General features: G+C 41.9%; 1 protein-coding gene across 2 annotated transcripts; it reads left to right on the top strand.

Moving 5' to 3' along the window:
• The first annotated feature begins 1,257 nt into the window (after positions 1-1,257).
• Positions 1,258-19,649, top strand: LOC140388448 (5-aminolevulinate synthase, non-specific, mitochondrial-like). Of its 2 annotated transcripts, none has more exons than XM_072472601.1 (11): positions 1,258-1,416; positions 6,950-7,164; positions 8,094-8,294; positions 8,710-8,853; positions 8,978-9,200; positions 9,584-9,768; positions 10,817-10,996; positions 12,569-12,733; positions 17,855-18,123; positions 18,714-18,876; positions 19,334-19,649. In XM_072472601.1, the coding sequence occupies exons 2-11, from the start codon at positions 6,963-6,965 to the stop codon at positions 19,492-19,494; spliced, it is 1,893 nt and encodes a 630-aa protein (XP_072328702.1). In that variant the 5' UTR covers positions 1,258-1,416; positions 6,950-6,962; the 3' UTR covers positions 19,495-19,649. The 2 variants fall into 2 exon arrangements, with proteins under 2 accessions (XP_072328702.1, XP_072328701.1); XM_072472600.1 differs by lacking the exon at positions 1,258-1,416 and adding an exon at positions 5,861-5,878.
• Positions 19,650-24,526: the final 4,877 nt, after the last annotated feature.

The raw sequence follows: 24,526 nt of genomic DNA, 5'->3' as shown, positions 1-24,526 counted from the left end.
TGAAGTTTAGATACTGAGACTCGTGAAAACATTCTCTGTTTTCAGAAGTTGGTAAGATGGAACTTAGAAATGCGACAGTGATTATTGAAAAGTAAAAACTTTGCGAGCGAAGGGTAGAAAAGAACCGTACAAATGTAATGCCAATTCTACTGGATGATGTACCCGTGAGTGAAGTCGAGTGGTGGAAACAACTGCTGATTGTCATATTCATTCGCTAGCACTGAATAATGGGGAAATAAGAGGTGTGGTTATTTTAGGGACGTGTTTGTTAGCAGAGGACAGAGTGAGAAGCTATCCCTTAGCACAAATACAAGGAGGCTAGGCACCAGTAAATTGGAGGGGGGATTTGCATATTTATAGCCCCTTTCACAATCTCGGGTTGTCCCAAAGCACTTTGCATATTATTGGTGTTGCAACTCCACAGGTCACTAGTTCATTGCCATTGCATCAGGATTTGCTTCTCGATTCCCTCTTGCGTCAGCTTCTATGTGTGTACACTTCCAGTCACTGGATGACGATCATGAATGGAGATCACCCCCGCCCCTTCACCTACTAACCCTGGTGAATTTGGCAAAGGCCAACACACAGCTTTAAGTGTTTAAACAAAGTTGTTTTGGGTTTATCTCTTTCCATACATACTTAATTCCTCTTTTGCCGTCCTATAAATATTAAGATGGTGTTGCTGACTTGCAAAAGGGGCTGTTGACTTGAATTTAGCAACTGGGGTCAGGATGAGATGTCACAGGCAGCGGGTTGTTGAGGGACAGGCGCTTCACTCATTGACGTCACATAGTAAATAGCCCATCTAATGTGTGTTCACAAGGATCACGGAACAAAGGATTTGTTTTAGTTCACTGATGGGCCTGACCAGGAGGAGTGGGTTCAAGTAGCCAAGAGGGATGAGATGATTAAAAGTGTTAGAAGTTAATTTTTTTTTTTTGGGGGGGGGGCGGGTTTTTTTTTGCGGGTGAGTTATTTTATGAATTGTGGGGCTTATTTTTAAAAAATGCAAGAAAAAGTTTTTATGTTCAACGAGAGCACTTTCCGCTGGGGCTCAGTGGCAGCCAGGCACGGTTGTTACAGGGCAGCAGACACCTGAGGGCGCCTGAGCTCCAGAGGCTGCGAGCACAGCGGCCGGGGGGGGGGGGGGGGGGAAGGGTTACGTCAGGAGGAGGGGGAGGGTTACGTCAGGAGGGCAGGTCTCCAATGCGGGGCGGGGCCCTGGGCTGGGAGGGAAGGGCTTCCTGGTGAAGTCTCGCGGTGTTTGGTGACCGCTGGAGGTTCTTAGCCGCGGCTCCGGGGCGACTTCCGTCCAGTTCGTCCTCAGTGCAGGACAACACAGGGAGCGGATCCAAATCGCAGCGCAGCCCAGCTTACCGAGCGCCCCGGCCCAGTCACCTGTAGCATTAACAGCCGGTAAGAAGAAGCCGATGCACCCCCTCCCCGGTTTATTATCTACCGTCCTTTTCGGAATAACGTTTTTATTCCTGACTTTGAGTGGCGGCTGGGGATGGGCCCCGTTCCTCGGTGACATCAGCAGTGGTCGCCTGCAGGTGTGGGGAGGCTGCTTCCCTGCAGCAGGGGTGGGGGAGAGAGCCAGGGTTTGGTTGTGGTTTGAGATCATATGGAGATACCTGGATTGTGCAGCACCAGCAGCGTCTCGATCTCTGTTCCTCTTGTGTGTTTAAACTGGAAACATTCCTGAATGAGAATGTCATAGGTTAATGACCATCTTTTCTTTTATTCTTCTCTACACGTATGGGACTTTAACCTGGTGGTGTAAGACTTCTTACTGGAGATCGGAATGGTCATTTTAAATGTTTTAAAATATAAATTTAGACTACCCAATTCTTTTGGGAGAATGTGCAAACTCCACACAGACAGTGGGCAGGAATTGAACCTGGTTTCTTGGGCACCCTGTGCTAACCGCTGTGCCACTGCTGCCCACTGTTGCCATAGGAATCATGGCAGTCGATCTCTAACAAGAGAATAATGCTGCAGATCTAAAATAAATAATAAAGCGCCCATCTTCTAAGCTGCATACAGAAGCGATCAGTGGGAGGGTGGGATGGGGGGGATAATCTAGGAACGCTAAACTGGTCAGACAACGTGTGGAGAGAGCAATGATAGCACAGTGGTTAGCACTGTTGCTTCACAGTGCCAGGGTCCCAGGTTTGATTCCTGGCTTGCGTCACTGTCTGTGTACACTTTCCCCCGTGTCTGTGTGGGTTTCCTCTGGATGCTCCAGTTTCCCCTCAAGTCCCGAAAGATGTGCTGTTAGGTAATTTGAACATTCTGAATTCTCCCTCAGTGTACCCGAACAGGTGCTGGAATGTGGCGACTAGGAAATTTGCCCAGTAACTTCATTCAGTGTTAAGTAAGCCTACTTGTGACAATAAGGATTATTATTATCAGCCTGGAATATTAATTTGGTTCCACTCCTCCTCAGAAGCTGACTGACCTGCTGAGTGTTTCCTAATCTTTCCTGATCTCTTCTGCAGTTACTATGAAATGAAAATTGCTTATTGTCACAAAGTGATTTTTCATTTCATTTTCATTTCATAGTAACTATTCCAGTCTGCTTTGTGTTATAAATCAGGTGCCACTGTTATTAATGAAAAAATATATGCCAAACATTTTTCCATGTTTTGTCAACTACTACAGTAATGTTTGTCAAAATATGCTGATTGTGTGTTTGTGATTGAGGGGAAATTTGACAGGTACTCTGAATTTCTGGGTGAAGAATGTTTGTTGCTGCTTGTGGAGCATTCACTGATCCAGTTGTGAAATTATGTTTTGTCACTTGTATGTTATTTTTAAGTCTTAATGTCACGGATATTTTAATCTGTCCAGTGTCTCAAATACTTTTAAATGGATTAACATTGCTCAGTTGCATGGTTGGTACAAGTAATATGTTTCACTTTTAGTGACACCATTTAAATTACTTTATTGCCACTGATTAGCTTTGCTGACAGCCATGAGTAATAGTCGTGCTGCATCATAAATATTGTCAATGTAATGTAATAGAAATTGGCTCAGCTGGCATTTATTGCCTGTCCCTAATTGCCCTTGAGATGTGACCCAGGCAGTATGCCATGCTATGTGAAAAATAAAGGATTGAAAAAATCTTCAATTATCGGTGCATTTGTAAGTTTGCATGTAATCATACTGCTTTGTTACTCGCTTAAACAGTGCTGAAAAGATATGTCTGAGGTTTATGCTCTTTGTGCATATTCCAACTTGGATGTTATTGCACAATATATCTAAATAGAGACAAGTTACTATTTCCTCCTTCATATTTGCACGATGTCTGGCAACAGCATGCTTATTTGAGACATTCTGCTGGAAGTCTATATTAATTTTTTTTCAAAAGCCTGCTTGGTATAATGTTGAAAGCTCACATGTTGAAACATGTGAGCTGTGTGTATGCATGTAGAAGAATGGGCAATTGATATATTTGCTAAACAATAGTAGGATATCACTTGTTGGAAGTCTTTCAGGTATAGAGTTCTTGAGAGCAGATTGCCTCATGTTTATTGCTATCTTTTAAAGCACATTGGCTGCAAATAATTGAGCTTGTTTTTGCTCCTGTTAGCGTTTTGGAAACTTGAGGGATAGTGTTCCCTAGGGATAGCTTTGTAGTTAACTTTTTTCATATTTTTCTTGGTGAATGAGCTTTTGTTTAATTTTTTTCAGTAATAATAAGGTTTGGCAATAATAAGGTTTGGCAAACAGTATCTAGAAGACTTGTTTGACCGTGGTAATTGTAACCACTTATCTTGTCGTTTAAAACTGTCCTTGCATTAATTGGCAGCAATATTTTAAAATCTGGTGACTTTAGTTCTTCCATTGGATCCTCTTAAAATCATGGGTTTCCTAGACCCTAGGGGTTCTATGAGAAAATTGAGCTACCAGGTTTAGACTTTGGCTGTTTTTATATCTTGTTAAAATAGGGAGTTCCTTTTGAGAAACCTATTAAGTTTAATATTTCATATTAAGAGGTGAAGGTATATTTGTTGCTTGGATAAATACAACATACTCTACAGTTTGCACCATGATTAACAGTGATAAGCAGTACAAGGGAAACTAGATGAGTGCACTTTACGGATGACCTCACGAAAGGACAATGTGTGTGATTGTAAATAGTGTTATGCTACATTATTTTGGCAAGCTTTGAGATGAGGCTCAAAGAGCTGCTTGTTCTCAAACTCCTATCCATAATAAACTGTAAATTTTAGTTGTCCACCAAGGACTCAAGATTTTCCCATTTCGACCTCACCCTCCCAAATCCACTTGCACGTCCCAGAAATTAATGCAATATATATTTTCAAGCTATTAATGCAATATTTATTTTTGAGCTGAAGGGCAAGGAAAAAAATTCCAACTCCAGGGAAGAAAAGCGAAGGAGGAATGAGATCGAGATTTTACCACTTTGGAAATAATGCTTCTGATTTTTGGTTCTAAATGGGCTAGCTCTAATTTTAAAGATTCTGGACTTTTTCATTTTTGATTTTCCCTCACCACAGAAAATACTTTCCTCAAATCTGTCTTTTCAAATCGTTAATGTTTTTAAAAGCCACAATGAGACCATAAGACATAGGAGCAGAATTAGGCCACTTGGCCCATCAGCTCTGCTCCACCATTCAATCATGGCTGATATTTTTCTCATCCTCATTCTCCTGATTTCTCTCCATAACTCCTGACCCCCTTATTAATCTACAATCTTCTATATTCAAGCAATGCAAACTCTGTTTGTATAATCTGTCCAATTAATTTAGTGCTGGGATTAGTTAAAAAAAATTCCCATAAATTTGTGGGCAGTTTAGTGTGGCAATCTACCAATGCTGCACACTTTTGGGTTGGTGGGGGGGGCGGCGGTGGCGGCAAGACCCACACAGACACTGGGAGAATGTGGAAACTCCACACGGACAGTGACTTGGGGCTGGGTTCGAACCCCAAATGGCTTTCTTGACCCATTTTTAGTAGTTCTGATCCAATATTACTTGTGCTACGTGGCATTCCTTTTGGAAAGGAATTGTTAAATGTGAGACATGGGGGGTTTAATAGCAGCATTGCACAGATCAGGAACAACTTGGTCATCCAAACAGCAACTGTGTATTAATCAACCTGTACATGGGCGGCTGTATTAATCAACCTATACCTGGTTTGTAATAGAAGCTTTAGCTCATCCACGTTATCTAGTTGCTATTACTGAAATCGAATATAACAAGTTGTACTGACCTGTGTTTTCATATAATTGACCTATTTATAATTTATTCTGAGAAACTATTTTTCTCATCGCTCTTGTTAGGCTATCCAATTTCTCAGCTGCTATATTTGTTTTCTTTCTGTCTCCTGGTGTGGATTGTGCTCCCACACTGCTGTTTAATTAATCTTTGAACAAGTTGCTAGGGAGGGGCAAGAGGATGCAGGGAATTTACCAAGGTGCACAACTGACATTGGGAGCTCAAGGTGTAGGATCAAACCTGTTGCCTTGTAAGTTTATTTTTATGTACGTGTAGTTAACATTTCCCCGATGTATTTAAATTGTGTAATATGCCAGTAAATGTTCTCCACCTAAGGCTTGGAGACTGCGGGGTTATTTCCAGCAGCCTATCTCTTTGAACATAATAGAAACCTCTCTGTCTTATTGTCTCAGTGCACAAAGAGATGATAAGGATGTCAGAACCAGCTGTCTAATTCCGGAGTCTTATTTCGAGGCTCTCGACTGTGGAAATTTTAGATGGTATCTTGCACACCCGAGCTTGAAGCTATATGTTTTCTCCTGTGTTTGCGAGAGTCTAATAAATATGAGCTTTTTGAGGTGTGTGTTTGCTGTTCAGTATCTGAATTACCAATGGAGGAACTCTTCATTCAGGTGGGTTTACGTTTGAGAGCTGGTCAGTTGAGATTTTGCATTTAATTTGGATTCTAAATATTGCAATGAATGGCTAGGTTTTCTCTAGATTGCCCAATCTTCTGATTTCTTAATGGATTTTTATATTTTATTCTTGTGCTGGTCCAGTAGATAGAATCTGATTGAACACAAACTTTTGTTTCCTTGAACAGTAAAGATTGACTGCAGCATGTTGAAAGAAATTTAGTTTTGCTTCTATTTAAAAACTGCAATCTGTAGCTCAAATTTAAAATCCGTCCCAATGTCCAACAAGATCCTGGAGGTGATAATTGTCAAGATGGAGTGCCACTTGGTTTAAAAACAAGCCAAAGGAAAATCACTACTAGATTATTTTCCATAATATAGCATCAGTTTGAAGACTTTTTTGGGGGCAAGAGTTGATTGTATGTCTTTTTAATATAGATTAAAAGCTTGTTGTCATTTTATTTACATTGTACACTTCCTGGTGTATGCTGTTCAGTCATTCTCCTGTGTGCTTCAATATGCAAATACTTTATGCCATAATATGCTGGAAGTGCAAGTTGATGAGTCTCTTATCTGACCTGAGTAAGACTGACCTATTAAACATTTTGTGTGAAGTGCTTGCTAATTTGAGTCCCAAATTTATCCTTTGCCAGTTGTATTGATTATTCCCTTGCCCTGCAGTTGAAATAGTGCTGAATTTTGTTTTTTCTATTCCATTTATTATCTTCTAAGTTTGCTCTCCTACCTCACAAAGGTTGAAAAGTAAGACTTCCTCTCCCAGCCCCAACCAGTCAAACCTGTTTCTGTATCTGGATTCAGGCTGTCGAGTTGGCTTTTGTTTTGTGCAGCACAACCTATTTTAATTCTTCCCTTCAGTTGGTCCCCCTTTCCTGTAATTCTAACATCCCTGATTAAATTTGTGAATCATTACCATAAATCTTGTGCGTGCTTCGATTTGTTTTCTGAAGTGTAATCTTCTTGGTTGTTCATAAAAGTCCGAGGTGTTGCAATCAATGAATGTACTTGAACAACAAAGTCTTCACATTAAACCACTTTCTTTCCCTATAGATTAAGAGCTGCAATGGAGGCAGTTGTTCGTCGCTGCCCATTCCTTTCTCGTGTATCCCAGACTTTTCTTCAGAAGGCTGGCAAATCACTGATCTATTATGCACAACACTGCCCCATTATGATGATGAGAGCAGGAGCCAAGCCTGTAACGCGTACTGTAGCCACCTCTGCTGCTCACTGTCAACAGACCAAAGAAACCACGCCAGTGAATGAGAGTAAGGAGTTGCTTATAATTTTGGGGAACTGTTTTTATGTAAATGCAAAATGTTTGAAGGGAATAAGACAGTTAGAATACAGTCATTCCTGCTTGTGATTTTAGACCATTAAAATATCCTGTGAGGCTTATCAATAGATTAAATTGGCAAAATTGATTCTGAAACCATTTGCTGTAGAACTTAACCTGCAATCCATTGATTTTAGAGGTTGAGGTCACAGGCTCCTTCCCTTGTAATAGCTTGGCTGAAGTGAACTATAGGGCGTAATCTAACTGGGGAGGGGGGGGGGGCATTTGTGCATGGATAATGGGGTTTCTTGGAGCCTGCAATGCTGGAAATGATCCTGCTATCAAAGGGAACTTTGGTTTTTCTGGGGACCTCTGCGAACAATGCCCCACCGAGGCCACACTTGCCTCCAGCTCGTCGGTGCAGGAAGAGATTGGGGTCCCATTTTTAAATGCTGCCAGCCCCACCCAAACCTCACCCCTGGGCATCGATCCCCAGCACACACTGAACTGGCAGTGTCACCTGGGTGGGCAAGATCCAGATCGTGACTTCTCACAAGATCTCATGGGGCATCCAGAGCATTGTAAATCTTGAGAGGCATATCTAGATTTAATTGCCTTGTTGCATCACCGGGTTGGGCATGGTGAGGCCATTCGATTGGGCACATATTTTTTTGACACTGCAAAGTGGTGGTGATCTTTTTTAGTGAGTTTGTTTGGGTAGCAGATGTGGGGAGAAACTACCTCAATTTGGACTGTTTTTAAAATCTGATTCTCTATGATCGGCGCACATTATGTTTACATTATTTAAAATATAGACATTCCATTTACAAGCACTTGATTTTCTCTTATTTATGATGAATAGTTTCTCGTGATTTAATTTCAAACTTTTCTTTTGAGCATACTTTTCTTCATGTACCACAGAACCTACTAACTCGGCTTCAGCTCCAAGTGTTCCGGCTCCCCAGCTTCCCTCCGGACACCCAGTACCTAATGCTGGTCAGGCAGTTGCTTCCAAATGCCCATTTCTTGCTGGTGAGATGAGCCATGGCAAGAGTACTGTTGTCCGAAAAGCCAGTGTGGAGCTTTCAGAGGATGTGCAACAGATGCATGCTGTGAGAAAAGGTAGGATGATCTAGATTTTTTTTTTTCTTTTAAATCACAATTTCATTTTGGTGTACTTTAATCTTGAAGACTGCTGTCAAAGAGCAAACTTGAATTTGTATAATACCATTGTGTCAGCAGGATGTACCAAGTGCTTTACAACCTTTGTTGGCAGATGTGGCAGCCAATTTCTATACTACAAATGACAATATATAAATAAGCTGTTAGTCTCTTACTGCTGTGCATGATCTAGTCATTTCATAATTGAATCTTGCGCAACCTGGCAGTTTGGATGGTAGTTATTTTTAGAATTCAAGTGCCCGAGGCTACTGAATTGACTTTTGCGCACTTTTGTTAAAGTAGCAATTATATTGATTTTGTTTTGCTTATGACATGGGCATGACTGCATACCTAATGTACTGCTTATCCTCTCCAGAATTAGCTGTGACTTCAGTTAATCCGGCTATTGCCAACCTCAGAAAGGCAGGTGTACAAAAGGAAACTAGTCTGCTGAAGAGTCTGAATGTGGCAAAGCAAAAGTCTTCAATTTCTCATCTCATTCAGGACAACATGCCAAAATGTGAGTCTACAACAAAATAAAACTGCAAGAATGCCAATCTTACAAAACTTGTATTTTGAACAGACGCGTTCATGTTACTTGGATTTATTTCTAAGCTTTAAAACTTTATTCTGTACTTGTGCAGCTGTTTCGGCTTTCAAATACGATGGTTTTTTTGAAAAGAAGATTGATGAAAAGAAGAAGGATCATACTTATCGTGTCTTCAAAACTGTGAATCGTCGTGCTGATGTGTTTCCCATGGCAGATGACTACTCCAATTCTGTCAGTGTCAAGAAGGAGGTTTCTGTTTGGTGCAGCAATGATTACCTTGGAATGAGTCGCCACTCCAGAGTTGTGGCGTCTATCATGTGAGTTTATGAATTGAGCTACCCTGGAAGTATGCTGCAACGTGTCCCATAAGACTTCAGAATCCTTCGGAGGGATTTACAGTACTGGTTTCACTCTTGGAATTTGTTTTTAATGAGCTTGAGCCATTCCTTGTCCGTTGCATTTAACATTTTTCTTTGGATATAGTCCCATCAGAAGTGCAGCATGGTCAAAGACCATCTTTTATCCCTCCTATTAGTATCCAGGTTGGTGTGTGAAGAGTTGTTTAATGTGGGACCCTGCTATGATCTATGTAGGCAACATTAGATATCAGTACAAAATTGTGGTATTGAGGATGTTTAAATACATAACGTCTTTAATTGCATGCATAACATTTTTTGCCATTATTACCATCTTTTTCTAGGGATACCCTTCGATGTCATGGTGCTGGAGCGGGCGGGACCAGGAATATTTCTGGAACCAGCAAGTATCATGTTGATTTAGAGCATGAATTAGCTGATCTCCATGGCAAAGATGCAGCACTACTATTCTCATCATGCTTTGTGGCCAACGATTCTACCCTCTTTACATTGGCCAAAATGCTCCCAGGTATGAGTTGCTATTTAAATTTGCCAGCTATTATACCTCAATGGCCTATTTAGGCAGTATTTACCATAGCCCTCACCTGAAGGTGTTGATTTTCCGTTTATTAAAAAAAAACTGTAGGTACTTCTCACTAATGCCCCTAATTCTTCATGTGAGTTGGAAGACCTAATCAACCGTCCTACTATCCATAAAGTCTCAAATTGGATATTAATCAAAGCAGGACCTGATTAAATCTCCCCCCTCATTATCCAAGGGATGTGGGACACTAAATGTAGTGTCCTTACAAATTCTGGCTCCGCTCTGCTCATTCAGCACCAAACCTGTGACCTTCTGATTTGTACGGCACAGGTATGTGCTGTCTCTAATGACCACTGGGGAGTCCAAATTCACAGTTCTGACCCTGACCTCTTAGCAAAGTCTCCTTCCCAGGCTACACTTGCTCCACCTGCCAAATATTACTGAATCCCTTAAGATTTTCATGGTCCAACTTCTGAGTTTCTCACCATTGTTATCTCTCATGTTAAACCCCCTTGGGCCATGCAATCTACCCTGTTAAAATGACTGGTGCATTCTTTCCACGATCCATCAATAGTTTTTAACATGATAAAACATACCAACCTCCTCTGTCCTCCAACACCTTTCCTGTCTCCAGCTCACTGGGGTTTTCCTTCCTTGGCTCTATTCGTCTCCAGCCAATCATAGTCAGACCACATTTCAGCAATGGCTCCTTTTTCACTGCCCCAATTCATACTTTTGTCTTCTAGAAGTCTATTTGTGGGCTACTTCCCTTCCCCCTCCTTTATCCATTTGCTCCTGCGTTGATGCCATCCAGACACACACGTTCTCTGGCATTCCTTCAGCTCCCTAGTAGTTGAGTTATTTACTCTGGATGTGTCTTCTGTGGCGGTCCACTTGCATAATTCACGTGCATTATTGGGACAATATTAAAATTCACTTAATTGACAGCATCTGCAGTCTTTGCTTTGATACACTGATCTCCCAAGTGTTCTATTCATATCCTGAAAGTTTACCTTTTTGTTATTGTGATTAGGCTGTGAAATCTACTCTGATGCTGGGAACCATGCCTCCATGATTCAAGGGATACGGAATAGTGGTGTTCCCAAGTTTATATTTCGTCACAATGATGTTCATCATCTACGGGAGCTGTTGAAGAAATCAGACCCAGCTACTCCAAAGATTGTAGCCTTTGAGACGGTCCATTCAATGGATGGTATGCACTGCAGACAGACTTTAAATTTTAAGGGGAACTACTGTCGCTTGTGAATTTACAGCAGCAAATTAATCAAAGCAAATTGGAAAATTTGCCAAGCTGATCTAGCAACATTTGCATTTCCTAACAATGTATGTAATGTGAGTTGGTTTAAGGCAGTGTTTCTCAAACTTTTTTTCCCCAGTGTGTCTTTTCATGTGACCCTAGAAGCTGAGTTTGAGTTGTTGAATGGGGTGGTTGTAGAGGTCTTTAGATACTGAAGGGTGGGTGTAGCTGTGGCTTCAGATGTCGGGTGAGAAGGGTTCAAGCTGCAGCTTTTTTTTAGCAGCAGTGGCAATCAGGCCTTTAAGATATGTCTAGGCCATCCCACCATAGGGGGCGGGGGGGGGAAGAAAGGCTTTGCAAGGACCTAGAAGCTAGTGGTATTCAGTCCAAGTTGCACAGCAGCCATTGCTGCTATGAAGCTCACGACCACAAAAATTGTTTTGTGACCTGTTTGGGGGTCACAAACCGTAGTTCAGGAAACCCTGGTTTATGGGTAACTTGATTTTTCAGTGTGTAAGGGTTCATATGTGGCCAGTGTTGGTACAACATGTCAATAATTGTAAGCTCTCTTTAAAAACACAACATGGAACAAACTTTATTTGTTTCTAACATGAACAATTGATCTCATTTTTTGTCAACTTTTCCCAGATGGCATTCTGGTTGCAATAATGCACTTCTGATTGGTCTGCATTAATGTGTTTCATGAATTTCCGATTTGTTTTAAGAATACAGTCATCATCTACAGCTTGAAACTAAAACTGTTTTTAAAAAGCTAACATGGCCCCTCTCCTTACTGCTGTTTCACATTGCAGCAGTTAGTGGAAAGAGTCCTTGCTTCAAGTTTGCTGAAGGTCAGTGCTTATCAGAATTCCTATCCACCGTGTAAAGATGGGAACCCTTTCACTTGTGAAGCACTGCTGAAGGAGAAGAAAATCTTTTGCTAGTGATTATAAAAAAATTTTTTTTAAAGTCCCGAGAGACATGCTGTTAGGTGAATTGGACATTCTGAATTCTCCCTCTGTACCCGAACAGGCGCCGAAATGTGGCAATGAGGGGCTTTTTGCAGTAATTTCATTGCAGTGTTAATGTAAGCCTACTTGTGACAAAAGTATTATTATTATGCATTGGTACTGAAGGAAGAATGGAGGGGAGTAAAGGAATTCAAGAATGTAGAAGAAGCTTGAATTAGGATGGGGAGGGAATAGAATGCTAGTTTTGCCAATATAATTTGGAGGAAGTGTTTCCAAAAATGTGGGCAGTTGGCTGTTACACCAAAGGTGTAACAATTGGAGAAACTGTCTAATCCAATTCCACATTTGATTGAGATTTAAAATGCATTTGTGAAACACTTGAGAATGATAATCATCTAGACTACACCATTTTTAAATGAAATTCAACTTGGTTGGTCACAGCCCCAAGCCTCAATCTCAATTTGTACTTTTTGATATTTAAATGTCTTTCAAAAATGTACATGTTTTAAATGTTTTCCCAACTTTGGTAACAGACTATTAAATATGCTATCCTTAGGTGCAGTCTGTCCTTTGGAGGAAATGTGTGATGTAGCACATGAATATGGTGCAATAACTTTTGTCGACGAAGTCCATGCTGTTGGCCTTTATGGCTCTCGGGGTGGAGGAATAGGTGATCGAGATGGAGTCATGCACAAAATGGATATAATATCTGGAACGCTGGGTAAGCAAAATGAACTGAATATAATAGAGCATGTGAACACAAGGTTAGAAGTGAAGACTTTGATCTGAAGGTTGAGGATTTTCTCTACAGTGGGTGTTCATTATAACTAATTTTTGGGTTATTTGTTTTCGTTCTTGGTATCCGTCTTTGCTTCCAGTAACTTCTACAAGTCCTTTTGTGTTCCAGATGAGTTACAAGTTTGGGGTTACTTTAATTAGAAGGAAGAAAAACATTGTAACACACGAGTGCACTTTTTGCCTGTGTACGCCTGGTGCTGATCTCGTTGTGCTGAGAGCATTGCTGGAGAGGCCCAAATTTGGCATGGTGCCAGGTCCAAAACCACACGCGAGTCACACGACCCACAGCACCCTCTGTGATCTGATAATATTTAAATGTGTGGCCTGATTGAGGCAACATTCTGCTGGCGCATGGCTACACTGGTGAGGCATTAACCTAGCGTTGATTGGTACAGGTCTCCACATGGGTGTGATGGTCACTCCGGGGAGGTCTCTGAAGCCATTGTAGGCCCCTCTTTTCTATTTCTTCTTTCTTTCTCCCCCCCTCCCCATGGTGATCGGGGACAGGATAGTGCACCTGGGCAGTGCCAAGGGTTGGAACCTGAAGGGGCCATGCCAATGGCGGGGGGTGGGTGAAGGGGTAGTTCGGAGAGACGTCATTAAGGTTGGGGAAGGGGGGGGCCTCAGTGACCCCTATAGAGGGGGAAATGCCCACGTCTGCAGGTGTTGGCATTGTCTGTGGGGGACCCAAGCTCACTGAGGTCGGGGCATCCTTTCAAAGTGACACCCCAGTCTCACTTTGCTTTTTTCTTTACCAAATTAGAAGATGATGACAATGGCCCAGTTCAAAATGTGTGTGTGTTGAGCAACAGAGCAGTATGGTGATAGATAAAGAAGGCTTAAAGGCTGGCAGCACTTGGGTTGGGATGTCACCAGGCCCAGATGGGGTGCATCCTAGATTTAAAGGAGCATAATGCAGAGCCATTGACAGAAATTTTCCTGGACTTTCTGAACACTTGTTCGTCCCGGGGGAGTGGAGGATTGAAAATATGACACCGTTGTTTAAAAAAGGAAAAAGGATAACCCAGGAAACTACAGACGTGTCAGCTTGACATCAAACTGATGGAGGATAAATATAGACAGGCAACATGGCTTTGTCAAGGGCAAGTCATATCTGAAAAATTGAATTGGGTGACCCGGGTAGTGCCATGGATATTGTATATTTGGGCGCATTTCATATGATTCCATGTGGCAGGTTGGTTAACAAATGTTTGAAATTGATGGGTTCTTGGCAGCCAAGAGATGGGAAACAAAGGGCAGGAATAGATGGGCATTTTTCAGACTGAGACAAATTGAAAGTAGTGTTCCCTAGGGCTCCATGTTGGGACACTTGCTTTCGCTGGCTTTATTGAGGGCACATCTCTAAATTTTTTAGATGATGCGAAGCTAGGGAGAATCGTGAATTGTAAGGATGACGCTGAGTGACTTCAGAGGCACATTGACAGGTTGGCCAAATGGGCAGACACTTCCCAGATGAACTTCAATGCAGAGAAATGAGGTAATGCATTTTGGTAGAAGAAACATGGGGAACAATATAGGCTCAATGGTACAACTTGAGGGGAGTATAGGAGCAGAGGGACCTCTGGGTTCAAATGCTTAATTATCTGAAGGTGGCCAGGCAAGTTGAAACAGTTAAGGCTTCTAGGATCCTTGGGTTTATAAGTAGAGGCATAAGTACAAAAGCAAGGATGCTACACTTCTACAAATCATTGGTCAGACCACATTTGGAATATTGTGTTCATCTGGGCATCTTATCTATGGAAGGATGCTGAACCCCCAGAAAGTGCAGAGGGGATTTACTAGAGTTATACCAGGAATGAGGAATTTTGGATACAAACAAAGATTGGAGCAATTGGGCTTGTTCCCCTTGGAGTCAAGAAGATGAAGTGATGACTTAAGGTATTCAGAATTCTGAACAATTTGACAGGGTATAAAAGGATATTCTGTTTCCACTAGTTGGTAAATCAGTGTCTAGGGGTCACAATTTTGAGATGGTCAGCAAGAGTTAGGAATGAGATGTGGAGAAACGTTTTATTAGAGTTGGGGTTTGGAATGTGATGCTTCAGAGTGGTGGGTGGAGATTCCATTGAAGGTTGCAAAAGAGCTGGGTACATATTTGAAATGGTTTAATTTAGAGGACTGCAGCTGTAGAATGAGAATAGCTGAGTAGCAAATGGACTTGTTTTTTTCTGTGCAGTAAATCACAAACAAAACTTGCAGTAGTGTTTCAATCCATCTCTGGGCACGATGGCCCAGTGGTTAGCACTGCTGCCTCACGGCGCGAGGATCCGGGTCACTGTCTTGTGTGGAGTTTGCACATTCTCCCCATGGCTGTGTGGGTTTCGCTCCCACAACCCAAAGATGTGCAGGTTAGGTGGATAGTATGTCAACTTAACGTTTTATAAACCATTCAGTCCAGCATTGGAAGATGGTTTTGGACTAAAAGCTGTTTCTGTGTTCTCTCAAATCAATGGGTCGGGGCTCTAACTTGGCAGTTACTCACAACTCATTGCGTAGTAGCTTTGAGCACATTTTAATCAAAAGCGCTCATGCAGGATGTTGCAATTTTATGGTAAGGGAAAGCTGAAAGTCCCCCACAGAAAATCGCATTTCATGCTTTCTTTTTCCAAAGTGAAAGGTTTTAAGGTTCAGTTTTCAAATCCATCCCACAAAATCTAATATACCAATTCAATTCATTTGACATGTGGGACGCTTCTAAAGCTCCAGCTAAAATATGTTTGCGAAGATACTCAAACTGTTGCCCATTTATTCCCCATGAGCAGTATCAAAGGTCTGGTCCATCTGTAGTTTACAATAACAAAATATTGTTATTATGAGATCAGCTTGAAGCTTTATTTATCCTATGCACGCAGCGCTGTTCTTTAGCAGCTGGCTGCAATTCAAAAGTAATTTTTCCAGGATTCACTTAAGATCAGTGATGGGGAAGAACATAAGCCACTGATTCCTCTTGCAGTTGCCTTGACAGCTGGTTGCAATCCATAGATAACTGTCAGGGTTTACCCAGGCCAGTGGTGGAAAAATGATCTGTTTGTTAAAAATGTCAGTAGATGGAATATAGGAAAGAGGCGCAGGAGTCGGCCGTTTCACCCCTCTAGTCTGCTCCGCCATTCAGCCATTTCACCCCGAGTCTCTGCTCTGCCACTCAACTAGATCATGGCTGATCTTTTACCTCAACACTATTTTCCCACCATCTTCCCTTGATCTCTTTAAGTCTACCAATCTTTGACTGGGCCTCCACAGTTTTCTGGGGTACAAAATTCCAAGATTCTCAACCACTAGTGAAGAAACTCTTCCTTTTAGTCCTAAATGGCCTAGGTCTGAGATGTCTACCCTGGTCCTAGATCTCCCCTCTCCCAATCAAGGGAAAAGCCCTCCTGCATCTATCCTGTTGAGCTTTGTAAGAAATTTGTATGCTTCAATCAGATCACCTCCATCTTAATTCTAGGGAATGTAGGCCCAGTCTCTTTAATCTCTCCTCATATGGTGATGATCCTCCGGTTAAATTCCATCAGTTTGATATGCTATTGCGCTCCCTGCTATGGCAAGTATGTCATTCCCTGGACAAGGAGACCAAAACCGCCAAAGAATACTCCAGGTATACTTACCAAGGCTTTGCATATCTGCAAGCAAGACTTTTTAATACTCAAACCCTCTTGCAATCCTTTTGGATTGCAGACCATTGAGTAAAGCTGTGCTCCAATTGGATTTATTGACTCATTTTAAAAAGCAGCTTGTAAAATTAATACCAAAACTGAATTGAGAATATTACATTGAACATGTGCAAAAAATAATTGGGTTGTCTAATTGGCTCGTGTCTGAATCTCCTAGCAGCTAAAGGATTTTTACTCCGTTATGCACACCTATAACCTACCTGTGTGCTCTCTGGGGTTTTGTTTTTTAATTTTTGAAAAAGTAACTGGTCTGGAAGATGTAAAGTGGGATTTTTAGAAAAGTTAACTTGGATAATGCTCATTCAGGTGAAGTTTTTGCATGTTCTAGAAACAAGAACACCTTGAAGTCAGCCCACCCACTAATGACTCGTCACTTCACCCCAAAACCCACTATAACTCTTCCCCAAAAAGAAAGCTGATATAGAACGTTGCAAAATGGAAGATTGTCTAAATAAATACTGCTGATTTTTTGATTTCTACTTTTCAATGTGTACCAGTTTGAATTTTTCATGGTTTGATTCTTTGTTACTGTAGTCCTAGATGGTAGGCTGCTTACTCCTTTTGAGAGGGAGAGCTGACTGGTAGTGAATGTGGCTGGTTTAGCTCCGTTAGCTGGACAGCTACTTTGTGATGCAGAGTAAGGCCAACAGTGCAGTTTCAATTCCTGTATCGGCTGAGGTTATTAACGAAGGCCCTGCCTTCTCAACCTTGCCCTCACCTAGGAGTGATGATCCTCCGGTTAAATTCCCACCAGTCAGCTCTCCCTCAAAGGGGAAAGTGGTGTATGGTCATCTGGGGCTATATTGACTTTACTTGGACTGTGAATAAAACAGCTGGGTTACTGGTACTCATCTCGATGCATGATGATCTCGAACCTCATGTACTGTTCATTACCAGTAGTCATGTCAGTTTGACCTTGTAGTTGAAGCAAATTTATTTCTGAGTTGCTGTCATTTGCCAATGACCTGGAAAAATGTTTAGCTTAAGAGAAGTGTAAACCAAGCTCTTGCTACTGAATCTGCCTGAAGCCTTCTCACTTCAAACAATAGCACCACTTATCAAGATCATAATTTTTGTGGAGCCAGCTATGCAGAATATTAGATCTGTAGTTACAGATATCAATGGTTACAACAGAATTTAGAAAAAGATCAAAAGTAGAAGTCTACAAATGAGCTATTATCTTGCCAAACAGTTTGGGCAGGCAATGCAAGTATGAACAATGAAGTAAAGGGTGTCTTTTGAAGATTATTTTACTAAAGAGCATCTTTCATGCTTTGGCCTCAGTTGCTGAAGTGCTTCACTTGTACTCTAGTGAAGTGTGGAAAATGATTTTTCTTTGTTTTTTGCTGCAGGAAAAGCGTTTGGTTGCGTTGGAGGGTACATAGCCAGTACTGCATCCCTTATAGACACTGTCCGGTCGTATGCTGCTGGCTTCATTTTCACTACCTCATTACCACCTATGTTACTGTCTGGTGCTTTGCAGTCCGTCCAATTCCTGAAAAGTGAAGAAGGTCGTGCACTGCGTCGCAGACATCAACGCAATGTAAAACACATGCGTCAGTTGCTTATGGATACTGGTTTCCCTGTGGTTCATTGTCCCAGTCACATCATCCCAATCAGAGTAGGTATCGATTTTTAAAATCTTTGTTTTTCTTTGTGTTCTTCTCTCTCCCTACTACTTCCTAAATTAATTCCTTCTATCTCATTGGTAAGAAAATGTCTAAATGTTGCAAAATGACTGGGTTGGGCAGCCCCTACAGGGCAGAAGGAGGGCATTTGGCCCATTGAGTCTACACCGACCCTCAAAAGAGCATCCTACCTGGGACCAGTCATCTGCCTTATCCACATAATCCCATCTACGTTTTGGACACTAAGGGGCAACTTAGCATGGCCTATCCACCTACCCTGCACATCTTTGGACTGTGGGAGGAAACCTGAACACCCAGAGGAAACCCACATGGACGAGGGATAATGTCCCAGCCCCACACAGGCAGTCACCCAAGGTCGGAATCAAAATTGGGTCCTTGGTGCTGTGAGGTAGCAGTTTAAGGCCAGTAACTTCAACTCCATTTGAAGAGTGAATTGAAGTGAGAAAATTTGAAGTGGAGTAGGCAATAAAAGATGCCAAAGAAGATGGTCACATTTTTGTTTTACTAATGCAAATTGAAATAATAGTTGACGTTTCAAATTGTATATTTATCCTGTCTTCAGGTTGCAAATGCGGCTAAAAACACTGAAATCTGTGATGAACTGCTCAGCAAATACAACATTTACGTCCAAGCTATCAACTACCCCACTGTTGCACGTGGTGAGGAGCTCTTGCGTATTGCCCCAACCCCACATCACACCCCTGAGATGATGAATAATTTTGTTGGTAAGTAGATCTAAAGAAATATCGAAAAGATAGCAAGCTGGATTTAAACTTATTTGAGTGAGATGGTGTTAAAGGCAGAGGTTCTGGGACTAGCAGTTCACTTGGTGGACTGGTTCAGTTGAATGGTTTGTTTTGTCATGTAGCTTGTAGGTACAGAATGAGCTAAACCTGCACGATTCCACATTTCTTGAGGGTTGGGTGGCATGGGCTTGGACGTGTTTTGTTCCCCACTGAATTGGTTGCCCATCCTAGTCTAAAATCAATTAAAATTGTACATTTTCCCAAATATTTACCTGCATTCCCCATCTCTTCCTCTGCCACCCCACCAACCTCTTGTACTTTGACTATATGTATTTACAGTAGTTTTTATAATTGATTACTAATCTTGGTAATATCAAATCTTGGTAATATGAAACAGTACAAATGGACTAAGTCATGTTTCATATTTTCTGAACAGAAAAACTACTGGTAACCTGGAAGAATGTTGGATTGGAGTTGAAGTCCCATTCCTCTGCTGAATGTAACTTCTGCAGGAGACCTCTACATTTTGAGATTATGTGTGAGAACGAAAAATCCTACTTCAGTGGAATGAGCAACCTGATATCTGTGAACGGCTAAACCACTCTGATTCTGGACTGTCTTTGTATTAGAATTTAAAGTTTAAACCATATAATGTAATATGTTTTTACAGAACTTAACTACATATATAATTTAATTATATAAGATTATTTCCATAGTAGACAAAACTTAATAAAAAAAATAGCAAAACTATATTTATGGCTTTCAAATTTTGAATAATTTCATATTTTGAAATGTAATTATTTTTGTTCACGAAAATGAAAGAAACACCAGAAAGGTGAACGGTGACTTAATGGAGACTTTGTAAAATACAGAAGGGTTGTATTAGATTACATGTGCAGGGAGGTTCCAAACTATGGAGGTTCCAAACTATGGTTCATTCAGATAGGTCCCTTTTAAATCTGGTAAACATTTTCGAATTTTTTTAATCCTAATTAGAATGCGGCATTTTCAACTATTTGAAATAGTTCAGCAAGTACCATCTTCAAGATAAGACACAAGAGCAGAATTAGGCCACTTGGCCCAGCGAGTCTGCTCTGCCATTCAATCATGACTGATATTTTTTCATCCCCATTCTCCTGCCTTCTCCCCATAACCCCTGATCCCCTTATTAATCAAGTATCTATCTCTGTCTTAAAGATACTCGGTGAATTGGCCTCCACTGCCTTCTGCGGCAAAGAGTTCCACAGATTCACCAACCTCTGGCTGAAAAAAATCCTCATCTGTTTTAAGGATCATCCCTTTAGTCTGAGATGGTGTCCTCTGGTTCTAGTTTTTCCTACAAGTGGAACCATCCTTTCCAAGTCCACTCTATCCTGTAAGTTTCAATAAGATCCCCTCTCATCCTTCTAAACTCCAAGTACAGACCCAGAGTCCTCAAACATTCTTCATACGACAAGTTCTTCATTCCAGCGATCAAGATGAATTGCAGGAACTCACCAAGGGTCTAGACGACATATTACAAACCCTGACTGCTACCACCTAGGGTGGCAGACATAGGGAAACACCACCATCTGGCAGTTCTCCTCCAAGCCACTCATCATCCTCACTATGAAATATATTACCATCCCTTCACTGTTGCTGGGTCAAAATCCTGGAACTCCCTCCCTAGCAGTGCTGTGCATGTCCCTACACTACATGGACTGTAGCAATTCAAGAAGGACACTTGGGGATGGGCAATATATGCTGGCCTAGCCAGCACTACCTATATCCCACAAATGAAGAAAACAAAATGTACTTGGCTAGCTTCCCCTTGTCTGTGAAGGAGAAAGGTGTGTTGGCAAGGTTGCATGGAATAGTAGAGGTGGCTCAATCAGCTTCTGTGCAGTATTCTATGTAATACGCCAGTACAACATTGACACATCAGCAAAAGTACGATTGCCAATTACTGAAATAATTCCGTATACAGTCTAACACGGCTTTGAGCCTGAACACCATACCCTTGGAAAAAACTATGATCTATAATTCCCAACAGTTAAGTTTTGTTGAGACTAGACCCAATTTGTGATTATCTAGAACCAAGACTTCCATCCAATATGCACTGCAATAATTTAAATTTAATATCAAGCTGACTGAATACCAGGGTGCAGAATTTTGCAGGACCAAATTGGGTCATTTGGCCAACCAAAGATTGGTCTAAACTAGTGCCAAAATGATATGCAAGAAAAGTGCAATTTGGCAAAGGGACAAATGTGTTTCTGCTTTTGTTAGAGTTGAGGATTGTTCAGACAAATTACCTTTTGTGTCCTTGTCAAATGTGGGTGTTGGGTTATTTGCAGGGAAAAGGAGGACACTTGGCTGAATTCCCTTGGTCTAGTCATGTGGGTTACAGCACACAAAGTGAGCATCCAAATATTTTTTTTAACATTGAGGGTATCTGCCTCTTCCACCCTGTCAGACAGTGAATTTCCAAAGCCCACCTGTGTCTGGGTGAAGGAATTGCCCCTTGAATTCACCCTTCAACCTAAGTCCAATTTTTCATCAACCTGAAATTACTCTCCTTGCTCTTAAATACATAATTGAATTAATGGTTCCTTGTCTTGCCTCCCCAAAGAGAGGCAATCACCTCTATCAAAACCAACCAATCTTGTATCCTCTGTTCCAGTGTCAGCAGTTATATTGTATGAAACCTCTCCTCCACTTGCAATTTCCCATCCCATGTATCCAGGCAATGGCTTTTATAAGGGGGGGGGGGGGGGTCACAGTATGTGGCTTTATTTACTCAACTGATTTGGCTCTTTTACTTTTTCTGAGTTACAAAGCCAGGGCTCAGAGTGTGGACAGGGGCAAACCCCTAATCCAGCTCCTCGCCTGCTCCAACAACCAATTCAAATTGAATCCAATTCATGGTCCCCACAAGAGAGACATACCAGATCTGAGCCAAAAGGCAGAGCAGATACTACACTTGATCTTAGCCAAAATATGCTGTTTAGTTATGAAACCACTGTGCTGATTGCCAGTTTTTGATGACTATACGTGCTCTCAGGGCATTGCTTTTGAGTACAAGGTGTCTGTTCATCCACATTCTTTGCTCACTTGTTGAGTTCATGCTTCCATTCCACATTTTTCTCTCAACTATACTGTCTCAGAATTTGGTCCTCCAAGTGGGTCTTAAAAGATGTGAGTGCACCTGCTTTGGACATTTTCAAGCTGAACGAAACATATTCTAATGCATAAGTAGATGCTAAAGTTTGAACACAAATTTGCCCTTCATAATCCAAGATAGGAGTTACCACTTTGCAATCTGAAGGCAGAAAAGTCTCATCCTGAGGAGATTTTCCAAACAAAAATCTAGTAATATATTTCTTCATGTTTTAGCTTGGCTCATTTAGTGGCATGTTTTCATATCTGCACTGGTCTCCTGACTTGTTGCAAAAACCAGGAGGACACTCCACTGTGCTACTTGCTGTATTGGTGCTGCTGGCTGGAATGGTAAACTGCATGCCTGTTACAATAGGCAGCATATTCTGGTATCCTAGCAGCCATTTCTCCTTCAGCCATTGGAGCTCTTTGCTGTTTGTAAGATGTGGGCTGTGCATAAAATGCCTCCGGTGTAATGCCTGCATACTCACAATGACTCAGTAGTTTTTCCCAACAGGAAAAGTCACCATAGTCCCAGGTGACCATAAGCTGCTTTCCTCCTTTTGAGGGAGAGAGTTCACTGGTGCAAATTTAACCTGAGGAAAACCACACCAGGCGATGGGTAAGGTTGAGCAGGCAGGGCTACGTGAATAACCTCAGCCGGTACAGGGATTGAACCCATGCTGTTGGCCTTTCTCTGCATCGCAAAGCAACTGTCCAGTCAACTGAGCCGGAACCTGAAGTCTAAATGGTGGCTCTCTCAATGCCTTTCCATGCATTCAGCAAAAACCCGAGAAACACTTAAAATGCTTTTGCATTGTTTCCAACAGGGTTATGGCAGGAAACCTTGGAAATTCTATACCAAGTGTTTGGATTGCCATTTCAAACAAATGCCACTAATACTTTCTAATATTTTAATGCTGGATGTTACCTTGAATATTTTGGGGTCTGTATGTGTTCTTGGTGCAATGGCTTGGAAATTGTACCTATCACTCACTTTCTGAACAATTGCAACAAATCTCCATTTGTGCACCACCACTCCAGCATTTATCCACTTACTTTTCTTCCGACCCCTGTTCTCCAATATTATCCTTGCGTGGTAGTTTTGTTTAATTGGATCTTCATTTCTCCTATGCACTGATAAATAACTTGCATGCTTGACCTCATCACAGCCCCAAGAAACTGCTGCAGGAGTTTGTCAGGATACTGACTTAGACCCAAGTAGCTTCAGCTACTTCAATGATATTCCCTTTATTATAAAGTCATAAATTGGGATGTTTGCTGATTGTTACTCTGGTCAGTCTGCAACTCATCCGACAGAGAGTGAAGCAGTCTGTACCTGCATGCAGCAAGACTTGGGCACTTTTCAGAGATTTCAGAAGAGATTTACCAGAATGTTGCCTGGTATGGAGGGCATTAGCTATGAGGAGCGGTTGAATAAACTTGGTTTGTTCTCACTGGAACGAAGGAGGTTGAGGGGAGACCTGATAGAGGTATACAAAATTATGAGGGGCATAGACAGAGTGGATAGTCAGAGGCTTTTCCCCAGGGTAGAGGGGTCAATTACTAGGGGGCATAGGTTTAAGGTGAGAGGGGCAAGGTTTAGAGTAGATGTACGAGGCAAGTTTTTTACGCAGAGGGTAGTGGGTGCCTGGAACTCGCTACCGGAGGAGGTGGTGGAAGCAGGGACGATAGTGACATTTAAGGGGCATCTTGACAAATACATGAATAGGATGGGAATAGAGGGATACGGACCCAGGAAGTGTAGAAGATTGTAGTTTAGTCGGGCAGCATGGTCGGCACGGGCTTGGAGGGCCGAAGGGCCTGTTCCTGTGCTGTACATTTCTTTGTTCTTTGTTCAGGCATAGGCTAATAGATGGCAAGTAACGTTTGTGAGAATGACCGTCTCCAATGTGAGAGAGTCTAACCAACTCTTGATGTTGGTATTACCACTGATGATGTTGGTATTACGACAGGAATCCTTTTTTTAAATTATAGAATATCCAATTATTTTTTCCAATTAAGGGCAATTTAGTGTGGCCAGTCCACCTATCTTGGGGACCTGGGGTGAAGGGTGTTGCATGCAACAGTGCTGTACAATCACCGGTTCATGCCTGCCATTTTTGTGGCATTGGGGAGTCTATGGACCTTATCTACGTTGCATGTTTTAGGCTGCACTCCCTTTTTAGTTTTCTAACCAATCATTTGCTGGAGTTTTGTTTGCACTTCAGCACCGTGCTCCTGATCTACGGGCACTCGGTGCGGAGAGGGGCAGGGAAGGTGGAGGACCTCCTTGTGAACCTGCTCCTGGGCCTGGCGAAGCACACCATTTATAGGTCCAGGCAGCGGGCGACCGAGGGTGTCGTCTGGCCAGACTGTCTCTCTGCCGCAACTACATTCGTAGCCATGTGTCCCTAGAAAGGGAGCATGCGATGTCCACTGGCACCATCGAGAGCTTCTGTGCCCGCTGGGCACCGCAGGGGTTGGGGTA

This window comes from Scyliorhinus torazame, chromosome 13 (assembly GCF_047496885.1).
Source record: "Scyliorhinus torazame isolate Kashiwa2021f chromosome 13, sScyTor2.1, whole genome shotgun sequence".
Taxonomy (NCBI): domain Eukaryota; kingdom Metazoa; phylum Chordata; class Chondrichthyes; order Carcharhiniformes; family Scyliorhinidae; genus Scyliorhinus; species Scyliorhinus torazame.
This window is presented reverse-complemented; position numbering and strand designations above follow the sequence as displayed.

Coding starts and splice junctions, on each gene's coding strand:
- LOC140388448 (XM_072472601.1), top strand. CDS start 6,963: ATGGAGGCAGTTGTTCGTCGCTGCCCATTCCTTTCTCGTGTATCCCAG. Junction 7,165..8,093: donor AACCACGCCAGTGAATGAGA/GTAAGGAGTTGC, acceptor CATGTACCACAG/AACCTACTAACTCGGCTTCA. Junction 9,201..9,583: donor AGAGTTGTGGCGTCTATCAT/GTGAGTTTATGA, acceptor ATCTTTTTCTAG/GGATACCCTTCGATGTCATG.